Source organism: Periplaneta americana, chromosome 9 (assembly GCF_040183065.1).
Source record: "Periplaneta americana isolate PAMFEO1 chromosome 9, P.americana_PAMFEO1_priV1, whole genome shotgun sequence".
NCBI lineage: Eukaryota > Metazoa > Arthropoda > Insecta > Blattodea > Blattidae > Periplaneta > Periplaneta americana.
In genome coordinates this window covers 64841301-64856121 of record NC_091125.1, presented here as the reverse complement: position 1 = coordinate 64856121, position 14821 = coordinate 64841301, and the positions used below count along the sequence as shown (strand labels likewise).

At 34.9% G+C, this 14821-nt stretch overlaps 1 protein-coding gene across 1 annotated transcript in view; it reads left to right on the top strand.

The window, feature by feature from the left end:
• LOC138705592 (facilitated trehalose transporter Tret1-like) overlaps nucleotides 1–5045 on the top strand; it is a 31511-nt gene extending 26466 nt beyond the window's left edge. Inside the window, exons 3-4 of the mRNA XM_069834194.1 lie at nucleotides 1562–1809; nucleotides 3712–5045. Coding sequence (XP_069690295.1) covers nucleotides 1562–1809; nucleotides 3712–5045 — 1582 coding nt within the window. The remainder of the gene's footprint in view (nucleotides 1–1561; nucleotides 1810–3711) is intronic.
• Nucleotides 5046–14821: the final 9776 nt, after the last annotated feature.

Here is a 14821-nt window from a genome sequence, read left to right as displayed (position 1 = left end):
AGAAATTTCATTTCACCTGCTTCAATTCTTCTTTCTTCGTTTTTCTTTAGAACCCAAGATTCGCAGCCGTATAGAAGGGACGGAATTGCCATTACTTTGTAATATTTGATTACTGTTTCCTTTCTCACTTTCTTACCCAGTGTTCTACAGTATCCACAGATATATAGTTGAATTTATTTAATTTTTCCTCGATTTCACATTTTTTGCCATATGTTATTGAGCAACCTAAGTATGTAAAAGTGTTGATTTGTTCTATTATTTTGTTCTCTATAACCAATTTCACTCTTATTGGTTGAGATGCAATAAATGCCATCGCTATTGTTTTATTGGTCGATATTTTCATATTAAAACTCGATGCAATTCAATCTAATTTGAAGACTGCCTGTTGTAAAGCATTTTCACTCTCGCTAATTACCACTTTATCATCAGCAAATAAAATTGTAGTACAATTTATGTAATTTAATTTAAAATCTAATGATATTTCATTCAGCCATATTCGTATGACTTCGTCCATGTATAAATTAAAAAGTGTCGGTGACAAAGGATATCCTTGACGGATAATAATATAATATAATATAATATAATATAATATAATATAATATAATATAATATAATATAATATAATATAATATAATATAATATAATATAATATAATATAATATAACAAGAAGAAAAAGAAAAAGAAGAAAAGCCCAGACATGCTTTTTTCAAGAGAGAATATGAGAGAAATTTAAAAAAAATCGTCCGACCTTAATAAAGGATGATTATATATATATATATATATATATATATATATATATGGGGATGGTCCTTATATAACCTGACAAAAAGTTCGGAAATTCACACCTACCACCCTCTTATCTAGTAGTACACGTACTCTGTTAAAAACGGATATGTGTCAAAAATTGGAGCGATCATAGCATATTTGGGGTATGCTCAACGATGTTTAATTTCATGCAGGATGTGCCATACTGACATATGGGTAATTGGGTAATATGTTCAAGTCGTATAATCGCACTTAAGTATATTTTTCTTATTTCTATCCACGCACTGATAAATAACATCTAACGAATGCAGTGATATATAGAGTGCCTCAACATGAACGCCGGGAGCCACCGGAGTGGCTCAATCGGTTAAGGCGCTTGCCTATCAGTCTGAAGTTGCGCTCGGGCGCAGGTTCGATCCCCACTTGGGCTGATTACCTAGTTGGGTTTTTTCAGAGGTTTTATCCAACCGTACGGTGAATACCAGGTAATCTATGGCGAATTCTCGGTCTCATCTCGCTATCACCAATCTCATCGATGCTAAATAACCTCGTAGTTGATACAGCCTCATTAAATAACCAACTTAAAAAAAAAGAACGCCAGATTTAATCATCATCATTAGCCGCAGGTTATAGTCCCAAAAGAACTGTTACGGTCCACGGAAGTTTCTTTTTTAGACTTGCAAGCATATTAGGAATTTCCCTCCAACTAGTTGCTAGCAAGGAGGAGGTAAGTCCAGTGATGGAGTTACCATCTCACAGCTTCTGGACAAGCTAGTGTATACTGCGAGTGTATAGCTCAAAGCCTGGTTCCTCGCTGCCAACTGCACCTCCCGCCAGTGATTTGAATCTGTTGAAAGTCCTTGTGGCACAAACACCACTGTGGTGTCTACGTGAGGAGCTGGTAGCACTCACATTATTTGACAGAGACGTTGACTCATCAGAGAAGCGGAAGATATTGAAAAGACTCAGTCATGAGGCAGATGACGATCTTCCAAAAAGAACTACTCTGAAATTGGCTACAATACCTGACAGCAGACTTCGAGGTTTTGTAACAAGGAACACCCGGAGGTTGTTTCAGATTATATCCATCCCATATTCATTTTTGGAGGTGGAACCTGACACTTGCCTTACAAATCCCGATCAACTGTAAGCAGAGCAGATCGTTCTACAGCTTCGCGTTGTGAACGACACCGCGGAACGAGGGTCGCCCTCATGCAGGAATACAATGCTTTGCTGACGAAAGACCAGGAATAGACTCAGTTCATCTTGCAAGTCGTCCAGCAACACCGCAAGTGCTATCCCGGTTCAAAGAAGTCTACACTCCTCCAGGGTCTTTCTTCACCCTCTGTTATCGATTAGACGCCAGATGTAATGTGCTGGAATGTGGACTAAGTAGTTTCCCTTAAAACAACGTAACAATTCAGCTTCTTCTGTTATTAATGATCAGGCTCTACGGCTCATAGTGTTCTTGTATACTGTCAATATCGACCTCCAGCTTTCTATGTAAAAATCTCACTGTTTCAATTGTTTCATGTTGTTACCAATAATAGGCCTAAGAGAATGATACATCGATTGATGATTAATTTATTTAGTAATTAAAACATGGTTCCAAAAGATCCCACGTAATACGCACAATAACAGCTAAGTAAAAGGAAATTTCACTTGGAATGAGCATATCTTAAATATTAACATATTGGATCAGAATTTTACCCACATTAATTTTAAGCCAGAGAGAATCGATTGGAGGAGTGGGAGGGAGGTATTTTAAAACTTGAAAAATAAGGACCACGCTAATATATATATATATATATATATAACTGAGGGAACTTATCCGGAAACTATACACATAAGACGTAACGATATCCCTGGAAAATACCGAGTTTATGCAAAAATAGTACAAATAGAGCGGTAAATTTTTAGCTCTGACATTAACAACAGTAAGTAATGAGCTACATCGAGAATATTAATTCCATAGAGAAGCAGTGCTGCAGAAATTTTATAATTTTACTTAAAATATAGATCTACAGATTGTGTCACGAGGTTATCCTCCGGTTTATTGACGTGATTCCTGATATTATTTGAAAAAAAAAAATGAAAATATAGTAATGGAGTGACATTCATAATTAAGGAGTTACGGCAATTTGAACAAATCAGAAGAAACTTTTTATTTGAGGATGTCACTGACAAAAACGGAAATCACAGTTGGAATACAAACAAGTGTTTCATTTTATACCAGTGGATGTGTGTAGATTTAAAGCAAATGTTCAAAATTTCCTTCCTGCAACTGAAGGCAAAGATTCGCACGGGTGTGAACCGCGCGTGTAGCATTTCGTAACTTCAAATGTTCGTTCCTTATTGTCGCTGCGGCATCGAGAATGCGTTGAATCAACGCTTCTCGTGTTTGCACCCTAATCTGTTACACGATGTCTTTCATCCACCCCAAGATGCAGTAATCTAGGGTGTTAAATCTGGGGATCTGGCAGGCAAACGGTTGGCACGATCATGTGGTTCTAAATGCTGCACTTTTTGCAAATGAAAAGGATACAGTCCGTTCTCATAAATAATTCTCCATACATTGGAATGTGAAACGTTAAATCTTCCCCCCACACATCGTTAGTCCTGCACAAACATGTCTAGCGCTACATACACCATGGCGTGTTTCGAAAATCAGTTGTAACTCCTTAATTATGACTGTCACCACATTACTGTACTTACATTTTTTTGTTCCAAATAACACCAGGAATCACCTCCATAAACCGGGGGAAAACCTCGTGATACACCCTGTATTTTTTAATCAGTGTCGTCTGTAATGAATGACGTCAATACATCACGAACTTAATTTTTTTTTCTTCAAGATATAAACTCAGAAGTTATATAATTTTTCTTAAACTTCAACATATCCAAAGAACTGCTCTTTTATGGACTTCCTTAATTATTTTTTTCAGCAAATGGCATCAATGTTGGCAGCGGCGCTGTGCAGGGTTGGGCATCACCCACTCTTCCGCTATTACACGCCAAAGACACCGCACTGGATGGGAAACCCATCACGACGGAGGAGGAGTCTTGGCTGGGATCCCTTCCCTACTTCGGGGCTTTCATCGCTGCCCCGTTGTATGGCTACGTGAACCAGAACCTGGGGCGCAAGGCGGCCGCGTACCTGACTGCAATTGCCTTCATTGTCGGGTGGCTGTTCATCATCTTCAGCAACTCCATGAGCTACTTCATGGCAGCAAGATTCATTATGGGGCTCGGAGTCGCTGGAGCAAATGTTTTCGTCACCATGTATGTCGGAGAAGTGTCTGAAGACGGCATGAGGGGATCTCTCGGAGTTCTTCGTGGCCTTACACTCACCATTGGGTATATCTTGGTGTACGTTATTGGATCCTATTTATCCATCACCAACGCTGCAATAGTCAATCTTGTCATACCAATAATCTTTTTGGTGATATTTTTCTGGATGCCCGAGTCTCCTATGTTCTTACTCGGCAAAGGAAGGAGAAACGAGGCATTTACTGCGTACTTATGGATGCGTGGCGGAAGCACACAAGCTGCTGAGGAAGAGATGTCAAAACTCAGTGCAGTCATACAAGAAAGCGAACAGATGAAATCGCAGACGACTGTGAGAGCTAAGTTGTCAACACGCGGCACAAGGAAAGCTTTGTTGATCGCTGTCCTTTTGGCAATGTTTGAACAATTTTCTGGTATAAATGTAGTTTTCAGTTACTGTGCTACAATATTTGAGATGGCAGGAGGTAGTATGACACCAGAATATTCATCGTTCATCGTCAGTATTATGGGTTTCGTCTCTTCAGTGATATCGTACTACATCTGCGACAGACTTGGCAGACGATTGGTGCTGATCACCACGTATACTCTGCAAGGTTTGTGCGTGGGAGCACTCGGACTGTACATATTTCTGCGAGAAAAAGGCACCGATGTCTCTGTAGTAGGTGTGTTACCAATTGTTTTAATTTCTTTGTATGTATTCTGCGGAGTAACTGGTGCTAGCAATATGTTCTACGTAGTTCTGTCAGAGATATTCAGGCCTGAAGTTCGTGGCATTGCTATGGGCATCACGAACTCTTTAGTATGGCTTGCAGCTTTTCTGGTTACTAAAATGTATCCACCGTTATCTAGTGCTATTGGGGACTATGTCTGCTTCTGGTTGTTCGCTGTTATATGCATAGGTGGCGCAATTTTTACGTTTTTTCAAGTACCAGAAACCAAAAATCGAAGTCTGGAGTCTATTCTCATTGAACTGAATGGTGGTCCACTGTAGAAGAAAGAGTACGTAATCCCATGTATGAAGCTCCTTGCGAGTTGTAGTTTCTATAATAACGCAGATGATGAAATATTTTCATTTATAACTGCATAAATAAATGGTCAAGTATAAGGTTTGTATGTAAAATGTCTATTGTTGATAACATATGAAGAACAGGTTTCGAAAATGTTTCCACCCTTGCCCTAAAGCAGTGATGTCAAAACAAGCGCATTTTTCTGATCTTGACGTCGTGCGCGGGCATTAAGCGCTAGGTATGCTAGGAAGAATAAGCAGCCTGTTGGATTAAGAAAACAGTGGTGCACAAACTTCAAACGGAACGTGACATTTTATGTTGTTATTTTTATATGGCTTCTTTCTGTTTGTTATTTTCTATATTGTCTGTAAAACAAAAGTACTAACACCTATTTCTGAGCCTAATATTGCAGTTGTGTTTTAAACGTTAATAACATAATAAAGAGTAAAGAAGGAATATTCACACAAATTCCATAATAACTACAACTATACTGTACTAAGTGAATTAAACACATCATTCATAAAGAAAGTGTTATCCCAAAGAAAGACACTGAATATGACATGATAAGTTGAAATTGATATTGATGGTATCTTTAGTTTTATAAAAGTAATCAAAACAATATTATAGTACAAAGCAAAGTTGTCTAGGTATATGTTTTAACTGTAACTAATATTACATAATAGTAAAACTCTTATCGCATTATGCTTTTAGGTGATATTGGTGCGCAACTTTTTGTTATCAGAATGTTAAATTATCTCGAAATCTGCTGAAGCTATAAAGCTGACGTTTTACCAACACATAGGCACATATCTTTTGTTTGTGATATAACAGTATTTGCTTTGTCAATTCATTTCCTTACAAACATTTTCCATGCGAATATTTTCAAACATTTTAATACACTATCTTCAATAATACGTATTTACGACATATTAGATTTATGAAAACATTGTTTTAGTAGGCCCTACCTGTAAGGCTACTGAACAAATATATCTGAAAATTTCACTTTTCTGTAAAAAAGTTGAGAAAATATTCCTTTTGAATAAAAAAGCAAACTCGTGAAAAATGAGCATTAAAATTAAAACTTACATTCTTATAATGCACTTACACTTCTCAGACAAAACTGAAAATTAACATGGATACAGTTTTAATAAGTTCTCTTCCCTTTATCCATTGGATCAGTGCTGGCCATACTTGTATATAGCTCGACCAAGCGGCATATACTACCTCTTTCGTCTGTCTCTTTCCTTTTCGCTGTAAAGCGCTCAGGCCTTCCTGGGCTCTAAAGCGCGCGCTTGCTTCAATGGGCATCAGTTGACATCACTGCCCTAAAGTAACATAATTGTGAAGAGAAATGAAATTCTACTAAGTTGAAACTTCTGAATTGTCAATTTATAGTTGAATGGCGCATTATAACGATGCAAACGAATATCCACAGTTCCTTCTTATTCACTCTTTTCACGTGGAAACGAAGATAGATCCAACCTTCGAAACTAGTGCATTACCTATTCACCAGCACAGAGAAGTCCGACACAAATTTCTCTTGAATAAGCGAAATAAATTCATCTCCATTTCAAGAGATTCTACCAAGTACGCTAGAATGATGTCTTCAGTTGTTACTAAGAAGAGCTGACTTTTATTCTAGACTAGGGAAGTGAACATTCATCGTCTTCTTTGCCTTTTTAACTTTCCCTTTTTTTCCTAAGTGGAGATTATGAGAATTGAAACCAGATGGTCAGAGAATTCAGATGCTTATGTAATGGATAAAGTTAGATTAAAATGAAGAAAACAATGAGAAGCGAGCTCAATTATTCTTGAAAACAAAATATAAAACCACTGTAGAGTTAGTGAACTTGTCGAATCGTGTCGGTAATTGCCTTTATAAGTCATCATCATCATCATCATCATCATCATCATCAAGAATTAATCCTCATTAGTCCTGTTCCGCTCTAATGAATTATAACTATTCTATCCATCTTTTCATCGGTCTGCCATCATTTCTGATGTCTTTCACTCTATAGTTCAATACTAATTTTGAAATGTGATTGTCCATTCGTTCTGTATGTTCTTTCCATTTAGTCCTATATTGGAGTATTTTTTCTACGAGCTCGTATCAAGTTAAAGATAATATATTTTTATTGTACCGCATATATAACTGAATTAATTGATTTTGTTTGTAATATCTCCTTTTTTAAAGTATAAAATATTGCATCCCAGATAGTTAAAACAGTTAACTTATTCTATAGACTTTTCTTCTAAAATTACCTTTGCTCTTAATGTTTGGGACCCTTTAAATGCAAAGACTTCAGTTTCCCTGACGAAAATGTTTAGATTGTAAGTTTTACTTGTGTTGTTTAATTTAAATAAGGATTTTTGTAAGTTATCTACAGAACTACAAATCAGAACCTGGTCGTCGTGATCACAAGTTATAAATACAAATTATTCCATGCTATTTATAAAATGTTTGAGCCATTGATTTTGATATTAAGATATGCTCCCGTATAAGCTTTATAATTATTATATCCTACCAATAAATAATTAAATCTTAGAATGTGCTACAACGTCAGCGCAAAAAAAATAATAATGAGCGAACATATGAACCCTCTCCCCATTTTATTTGGCTTACACAGACTTATTGTGCTTACCATTTCTATTCTGTAAATGATTGGGTAGCCGAACGACCGCACTCTTGTACGAGTACAGCACGCCACATCGTGAACATAACCCAGGCCATGGTATAGATGATGATGATATTATGTGAATTAATGATGGCGAAATGAGTTCGAGGTCCAACTCCGAAAGTTACACAGCAATTATTCTTCAGTTGGTTGAGGAAAAACCCCGAAAAACTCCAAACAGGAAACTTGTCCCAACCAGAATTGAACCCGGGCCCGCTCGTTTCACGGTCAGACGTGCAAACTGTTACTCCACAACGGTGGACTTATACTGGAGCTTAGTACTAGAAGAAGAGGAAGGCAGAAATATGGAAGACAGGAGGAAGCTGGGTTTGCAGTAAAAGACCTGTCCTTGGGCAGACCACTGAATGAAAATGAGTCTTAGAAGACACTGTTTTCCTTGTAATCCATCAATGAGAGACATAATTATATTAAAGACGAATCTTTTAAATATTTTAAACTGGTGAATAATTTGATTTTAAATATTTTGAAAATAACTGTATTTGTTAACTTTTATCTTCCTTAGATTTTTCACCCCGTGAGCAAGTTCGCTTGGATTTCATTACTTTGTTGCGGAGTGCCCTTTTCCTTTTCCTTTTCCTTTTCCTTTTCCTTTTCCTTTTCGAGAATGATTTGATTTATTCCGCTCATTGAACCTGGTCGGTCTTTTTCGAATTGATTTAAGAGACACTGCGTATCTTATTCAATGTTAATTACCTGCAGAACATCTTCATGTGAAGATGTCGAATAGATCCTCTAATTCAGGCATGTCAGATATCAGACTCTAAATGTGCAGTTATGTGCGCGGATCGACGGTCTGTGCAGGTTGCATCAATCAAGTGTTGCTCTTACCCGTTCTTGGCTGGAGGGGTGTACAATAATCTATTCTGCGCTTCTAGGGTTGGATTAAATAGACATTTGGACATTATAAACATAGTTAGCAGAACGAAAAAAACACAGTTATTATCAGTGTCTATATTTGACAATTGTAATACAAGAAACTTTAGGCTTACTCAGTTATACTTCACAAAGTAGTGGTTTGTAAAGCATTATTTATTAATATGATTTTTATACAGTATTTGAAGAAAAAAATTTGCAGTAATTTCGAAACAACAAGAAACGAACAAGTATTTCATTTTACGTAATAGGTACTAATTATTTTAAAGTAATAGAACCTACTCTTTCATTGTTCGTCAAGCATTATTAAGTATTTACTGTGACCATTGGTGCACAAATGTTGAAGAAAATATTATGCTCCCAATTAATTACATGCAGTAGGACATTGTGAAGTTTTTACACTGAAATTATTTCTTTGCTGTATGTCAATATAAATTAATATTAATATTAATAAATATAAATTAAGCTTAGAATTTAAATTCACATATAGTTTATTTGAAAACGTTGAGAACAAGCATCGAAAAGTTGGGAGCGTTACTCAAAGAAATTAAAAGTGTAGTTCACAAGCTGTGAAGCGACGATATTCTCTTTATGTCAGATTTAAAGATTTATTAATAGGCCTATAAGTATATTGAATTAATATTGTGACGTGAGATGGAAAATTTGCCATTATATATTTTTCCAGAAAATGTTTGCACCTTGCAAATAGTTGTTTTCTTCTCTCCTTACAACCTCAAGAGCCTCATATGTATTCCTCACTATATTCTCATCACTTACCAGTTTATGAAATGAAAGTCGTAAATCGTCTAACCTTTGATGGCTGTGTTAGTACAGACTCCAAAATAACGCCACTGTCAAGTACGTTTTGCCGTGAGAGTACTGATTAAGAAATAAGCGCTGGCAATATCATATTTTAAGAACTTTACTAATCTGATCTAAATTGTCACCTCACAACACTATTACCTCGACATAGGCTGATGAAAGCCTTTCATTTTAAAATAATTATTATTGTTGGCTGAGGAAAACTTTATAACAATTATGTTATATGATTCGTAATTTCTCTTCTTCGTTATCTGTGAACGCCTCACTTTATTTATCATAACTCATTCACAGACACAGCCAAATCGGCACTCGTACTGAAACTGTGTTACTGAAACAAAAGCTGCTGCAGGTATTGTATAGCCCTGTCGCGTTCCCCTCCAAGGCGATCCACTCCCTCCAGGTAGGGGAATAGAGAGTGCACATCGTACAGAGACAGTTGCACAATGTGCGCAACTGCACAATGTGCAGGGTTTTGACATGCCTGCTCTAATTAATCTATGAATACCTGTTATTTTCTTTTTAAGTCTGAGTTCTCCGTTTAGAACTTTCCTGCAGTTTTCTCTACTCTTTCTATAACGCCCCCATCTTTTCCTAAATCCTTGGAATTTTCCTACTGGAATTCATGGTTTTCCCAAAAAACCTCAATTTCTTTCATCACCAGGTGTGCACTAGATCTCAAATCGAAGTTCACTTTTCGCATGTTATAAAAAGCATCTTTAAAAGCTGTCTGTTCGATCACCATTTTACACCAATAATTTGATTTTCATAATGGCCTCTAAGATAGAGTTTATCACGTTCTCTTGTTTCCATTTTCACTGGCACTTGCAACACGGCAATTGAGATATTTACCGCGACCGGCTCAGTTACCCGGGAAAAGAAGAGGACTGAACGCCGTAATCAAGCTGTATTACAGTAAAAGGTGTTTCATGGAGCAATAGGCAATAGTGGGCCCTAAGGCCCGTTTGGTGTGACTGACCAGATACAGCAGAAGATGCAAGACCTGTCCTATGATCGTAGCATGTGCCGTGGCTATATCATCAGTGGTTATGGAAGGGAAAGACAGGTTTTAGTCTGAGATGAACTTTCGTGTCGGTAGATTCGTATAATATTAACCATCATGAAACAAACTCTCTTTCATCTCTCGCACAGCTCACTTGCCAGGTCTCGCCTCCTCATCTGTACTTCGTTGACAGAACACTATCGATTCTGCGAAGAGTAATTTTATTAGTCTAGACTGAAATGTTCTTCCTCACAATCAAAATCTAGCTTCACAAGAAATTCGCTTTTATTGCCTTCCTCTTCAAATGAAGTACAAAAAATTGAAAATACTTCAGGCAGGAAAGTTATGGCAGTGTTTTGTTTAATATAGAATTAGTACGCAAAACACACAAAATAGAATAATTCCTATTGCTGTTATCTTCCATTAGATATGAACTACATGGGCGAATTTCGCGAAAAGTTTCAAATAACAGTGTTTGAAATATCGTAGATTATTTTTAAGATAACCAACATAAACTACGGGACTATAATTTATATATATATATATATATATATATATATATATATATATATATATATATATATGTGGGAAGTGTTTAACCTGTGTTTAACATGTATGGTAGAATTCGACATTTCTTGCTTTTCAGACACGAAGATTTATTACTTCCTGTGTTTTCCAGATCACAGACTTGGAGTTATTTATTACTTCTATTTAAAATTGAATTTTTTGGGTATGATCGATTGCTTTTAAGCTGCTTAAGACAAAATGAATATCTAAAGTCTTTTTGGCTCATCAATTTCTCTCTCTCTCTCTCTCGCTCGCTCGCTCGCTCGCTCTCTTTCTCGGGAACAACGCTGCAGACATTATTTCTGGACACTTGCTTAAAAACAGTTTTATGAATAGTTTAATATGATTTTTATTTTACTATTTGTTGACTATTTGAAGTCTTTGAACTTAATTTCTTTTTTAGAAATATATATTGATGCCCTGTAATAACAACTTTGCAATTTATAGTTAACTGATTGCAACATTATTTATTCTTTTTACGCTATTATTATTATTATTATTATTATTATTATTATTATTATTATTATTATTATTATTATTTGCAATGTAATATAATAAATTGTTTAATGATTATTGTAAAATGTCATAATATCATTTGGAAATTTATTTACGTTAATTATTCTCGCCTACAATAATATATATTATTTAAACTAATTTATCCTGCAATAAGACTATAGGCCTACAAAAAAATATCCTTAAATTATCCTGTAAATAATAGTGTTAAATTATAAGAATGTATTTTTCATTTAATATGCTATGTCAACGACATCTTCAACTGTCTTTCACTTACTGATATTTATTTTAAAACAAAGTTGAAGGTGAGTTAGTCGCAGGAACTTGTCTTATGTGTATGGAAATATACTTTGCTCGTTATGTCATTGCTAATCTTACAGTGTTAAAAATATTTTTGACGTGGAATACTTGAAGTTGGAATTTATTACTTCGGTGATATGATAACAGATAAGTGCGACAATCAACAGTGTTGAATTTTGGTGCACACTAGTACAGTAAATGAAAATAAAAATAGTCAGAGAAACAAAGAAAATTAACAAAACAATTGAGAAAATAAAATAATAAACAGAGCAAGTAGGCCTATGTAGCAGAAAGTGAGGGAAAATAGGAACAAATAAGTGAATAGAGGAAACAAGTGAATGAAAGAAATGGGGATGAAATGATGTACAAAGTTACTCAAAAGCCAGGAAAAATTTGAATGTTCTTCAGCTTTATTAAGAAGCACGTTTATAAAAAAAATTATAGAATTTGTTACGAAAAGAATGCAGGATAACCACGTATAAACCAATTTAAAACTTCCAGATAAGCTTGCCATTTTCTGATAGTAGTTTCCCTTATAGAAGTGCTCGTCAGCATTCTCTATAGTAAAAATAAACTATAATTGAAAAAAATTAATCAACAACATATACAAAAACAACCAATTATTTTTTTAAAAAAGCAACTCCAACTATAACAAAAATAACTAATAAAATTAAAATAATAAATAAACCAAAAACGGTATACCATTTTAGCTGGATTTTATTCATAGGATTTGATTTTGGAAATAGTATCTTTGAGATATTTAAATATCTTTGGATTTTTTATTTTATTTTCTGAAATCAGTAACGGGTAAGGAGTGTATCACAATATGCACCGTCGTGCAGAAGGGAGAGAGAGAAAGCATACCTCCCATCAGCCACAGATGCACGGTAGTACAGTCTCTTATCCGCGGGTAAGATACGCTAGCCCGAAGGTGCACTGTGCTGATGACCTCTGCCTTAAAGGGAACGAATAGTATTCAGAATAAAATCTTGAGAAATATCTTCATATTGTTTTACAACCTTCCAGAATGACAAGAAATTGTAGGATCCAAACCTAAATCCTGAATCCTCTCAATGCGTTGAAACAATTTCTATTTTATTTTTAGTAGGTTATTTTACGACGCTGTATCAACATCTCAGATTATTTTATTTAGCGTTTGAATTAAATGAAGGTGATAATGCTGGTGAAATGAGTCCGGCATCGATAGTTTCGCGGTCAGAAACGCTAACCGTTACTCCAGGTGTGGACAACAATTTCTATTACATTCATAATACGGTAATACTGAATAAGGTCAATTCGCATTGTAGAGACAAAATCAATAGCCTCATTTTCTGGTATGAATGTACAAAATGATGATGATGATGATGATAATAATAATAATAATAATAATAATATATAATTAATAAAAAGTCAAGAATAGCTTGAATTGATTTTTATTTATTCCATTTGCCGTAGCAGCAATAATGAACCTACTGAAACAGAAGCTTCTGAGAAAATAAAATAAATCAATCCTGACTTCTGAAAAACAATAGGCCTATACATAAATCAAGCAAACATATGAAGCAAAGAAAAGTATAAGAATGAATATACACAGAAAAATACAAAAAAAAAGCTATGAAAGAAACAATTAAAAAATACGTAAATAAAGCATTGCAATAGTAATATACGTTACAAGAGCGGTATGTTGACGTTTTCATGGTCGAGAAAAGATTGAAAAAGCGAAACGCAGTTGAGCTTTTTTTAATTTCCGAGAACATGAAAACAAACATACCGCTCGTATATCGTACATTATTTTGTGCGAAGATCGTTTATTACATACCTGAAAGACGAATTTCTAATTAGTTGCAATGAAATCTCCATGTTGGTTTCTGTTTAATGACGCCAACTTCGGAACACCAAAATATCTTTCTTCAACATTGTTGCTGTAAAATGTTTTCTGTGTTTACTATACTCCAGCAGGCCGTGATTAACGTCTGTCTTTTTTTTCCCCCAGTCTATAAATGCGAACTTAAAACAAACGGTAAGGTTATGTAATGATTTATTTTTCATTTTAATATTTTAACAATATTATTTATATAACATATTGCAGTAATAACATCGGCATCTGGAATCTCGTTGATTTTTTTTCACGGCTTCCTTAATGTTACTTGTATCAGGAATGCAATAAGTTTCGTGGAGTAGTAGACTTTACTTAATTTTTGCAAATATTTAAAAACAATTAACATTGCAATTTAGGTGAAATTGCAGTGGTAAGTTTCCAATTTATAATTATTACTATGTTAAACGTCTCTAAAAATAATTTGTTAAAAGCCTAAAGCAGTAAAATGAATGTCGCGCTTAAGCGGTAAGAAGAGGGAAATTGTTATGTGTGTTACGTTGGGAATACTGAATGTGGTATTTCACACTTACCGCGTATTGGTTCTGTGCGGAAAACAAGCAAATACGCACGATCTCGCACAAACAAATATTCAAATTAATAATCAAATAAATCAAACAGACGAAATAAATATGTACCACAAAAATATAAAGCTAAAATGACAGATAAGAAAAGTACAATAAAACAGCACTCGAAGTAAAAGAAGGGGTATCTAATTATGTAGCAAGCATAGGCCAAGCCGCCGTCTTCCTGCAATAGAGGCTCAGGGCACATACTTTCCCGTTAGGGTGTAAATAATCTAAAAATATAGTTATTCAAGTGTAAGTTATATTTTGAAATAGTTATAACATTTTAAAAAATTAACGTAGCCTATATACAAAATGGTAACACATTTGTTTGTATCGAACAATGGTATTTGTTCATTTATCACACTCAATTGTTTTGGTTAACATGGTAACAGGTTTTGTTTATAATGTGTCAAAAATAAATTTACTACCTTATTGAATTTTTAAATCACTATCATTAACTGTGTTTTAAAATGGCTTTCAATTTACAGAATCGGGAAGAAAATTTCCCATAAATAAAGGGATACCAAACATGCTTCTTCATGAA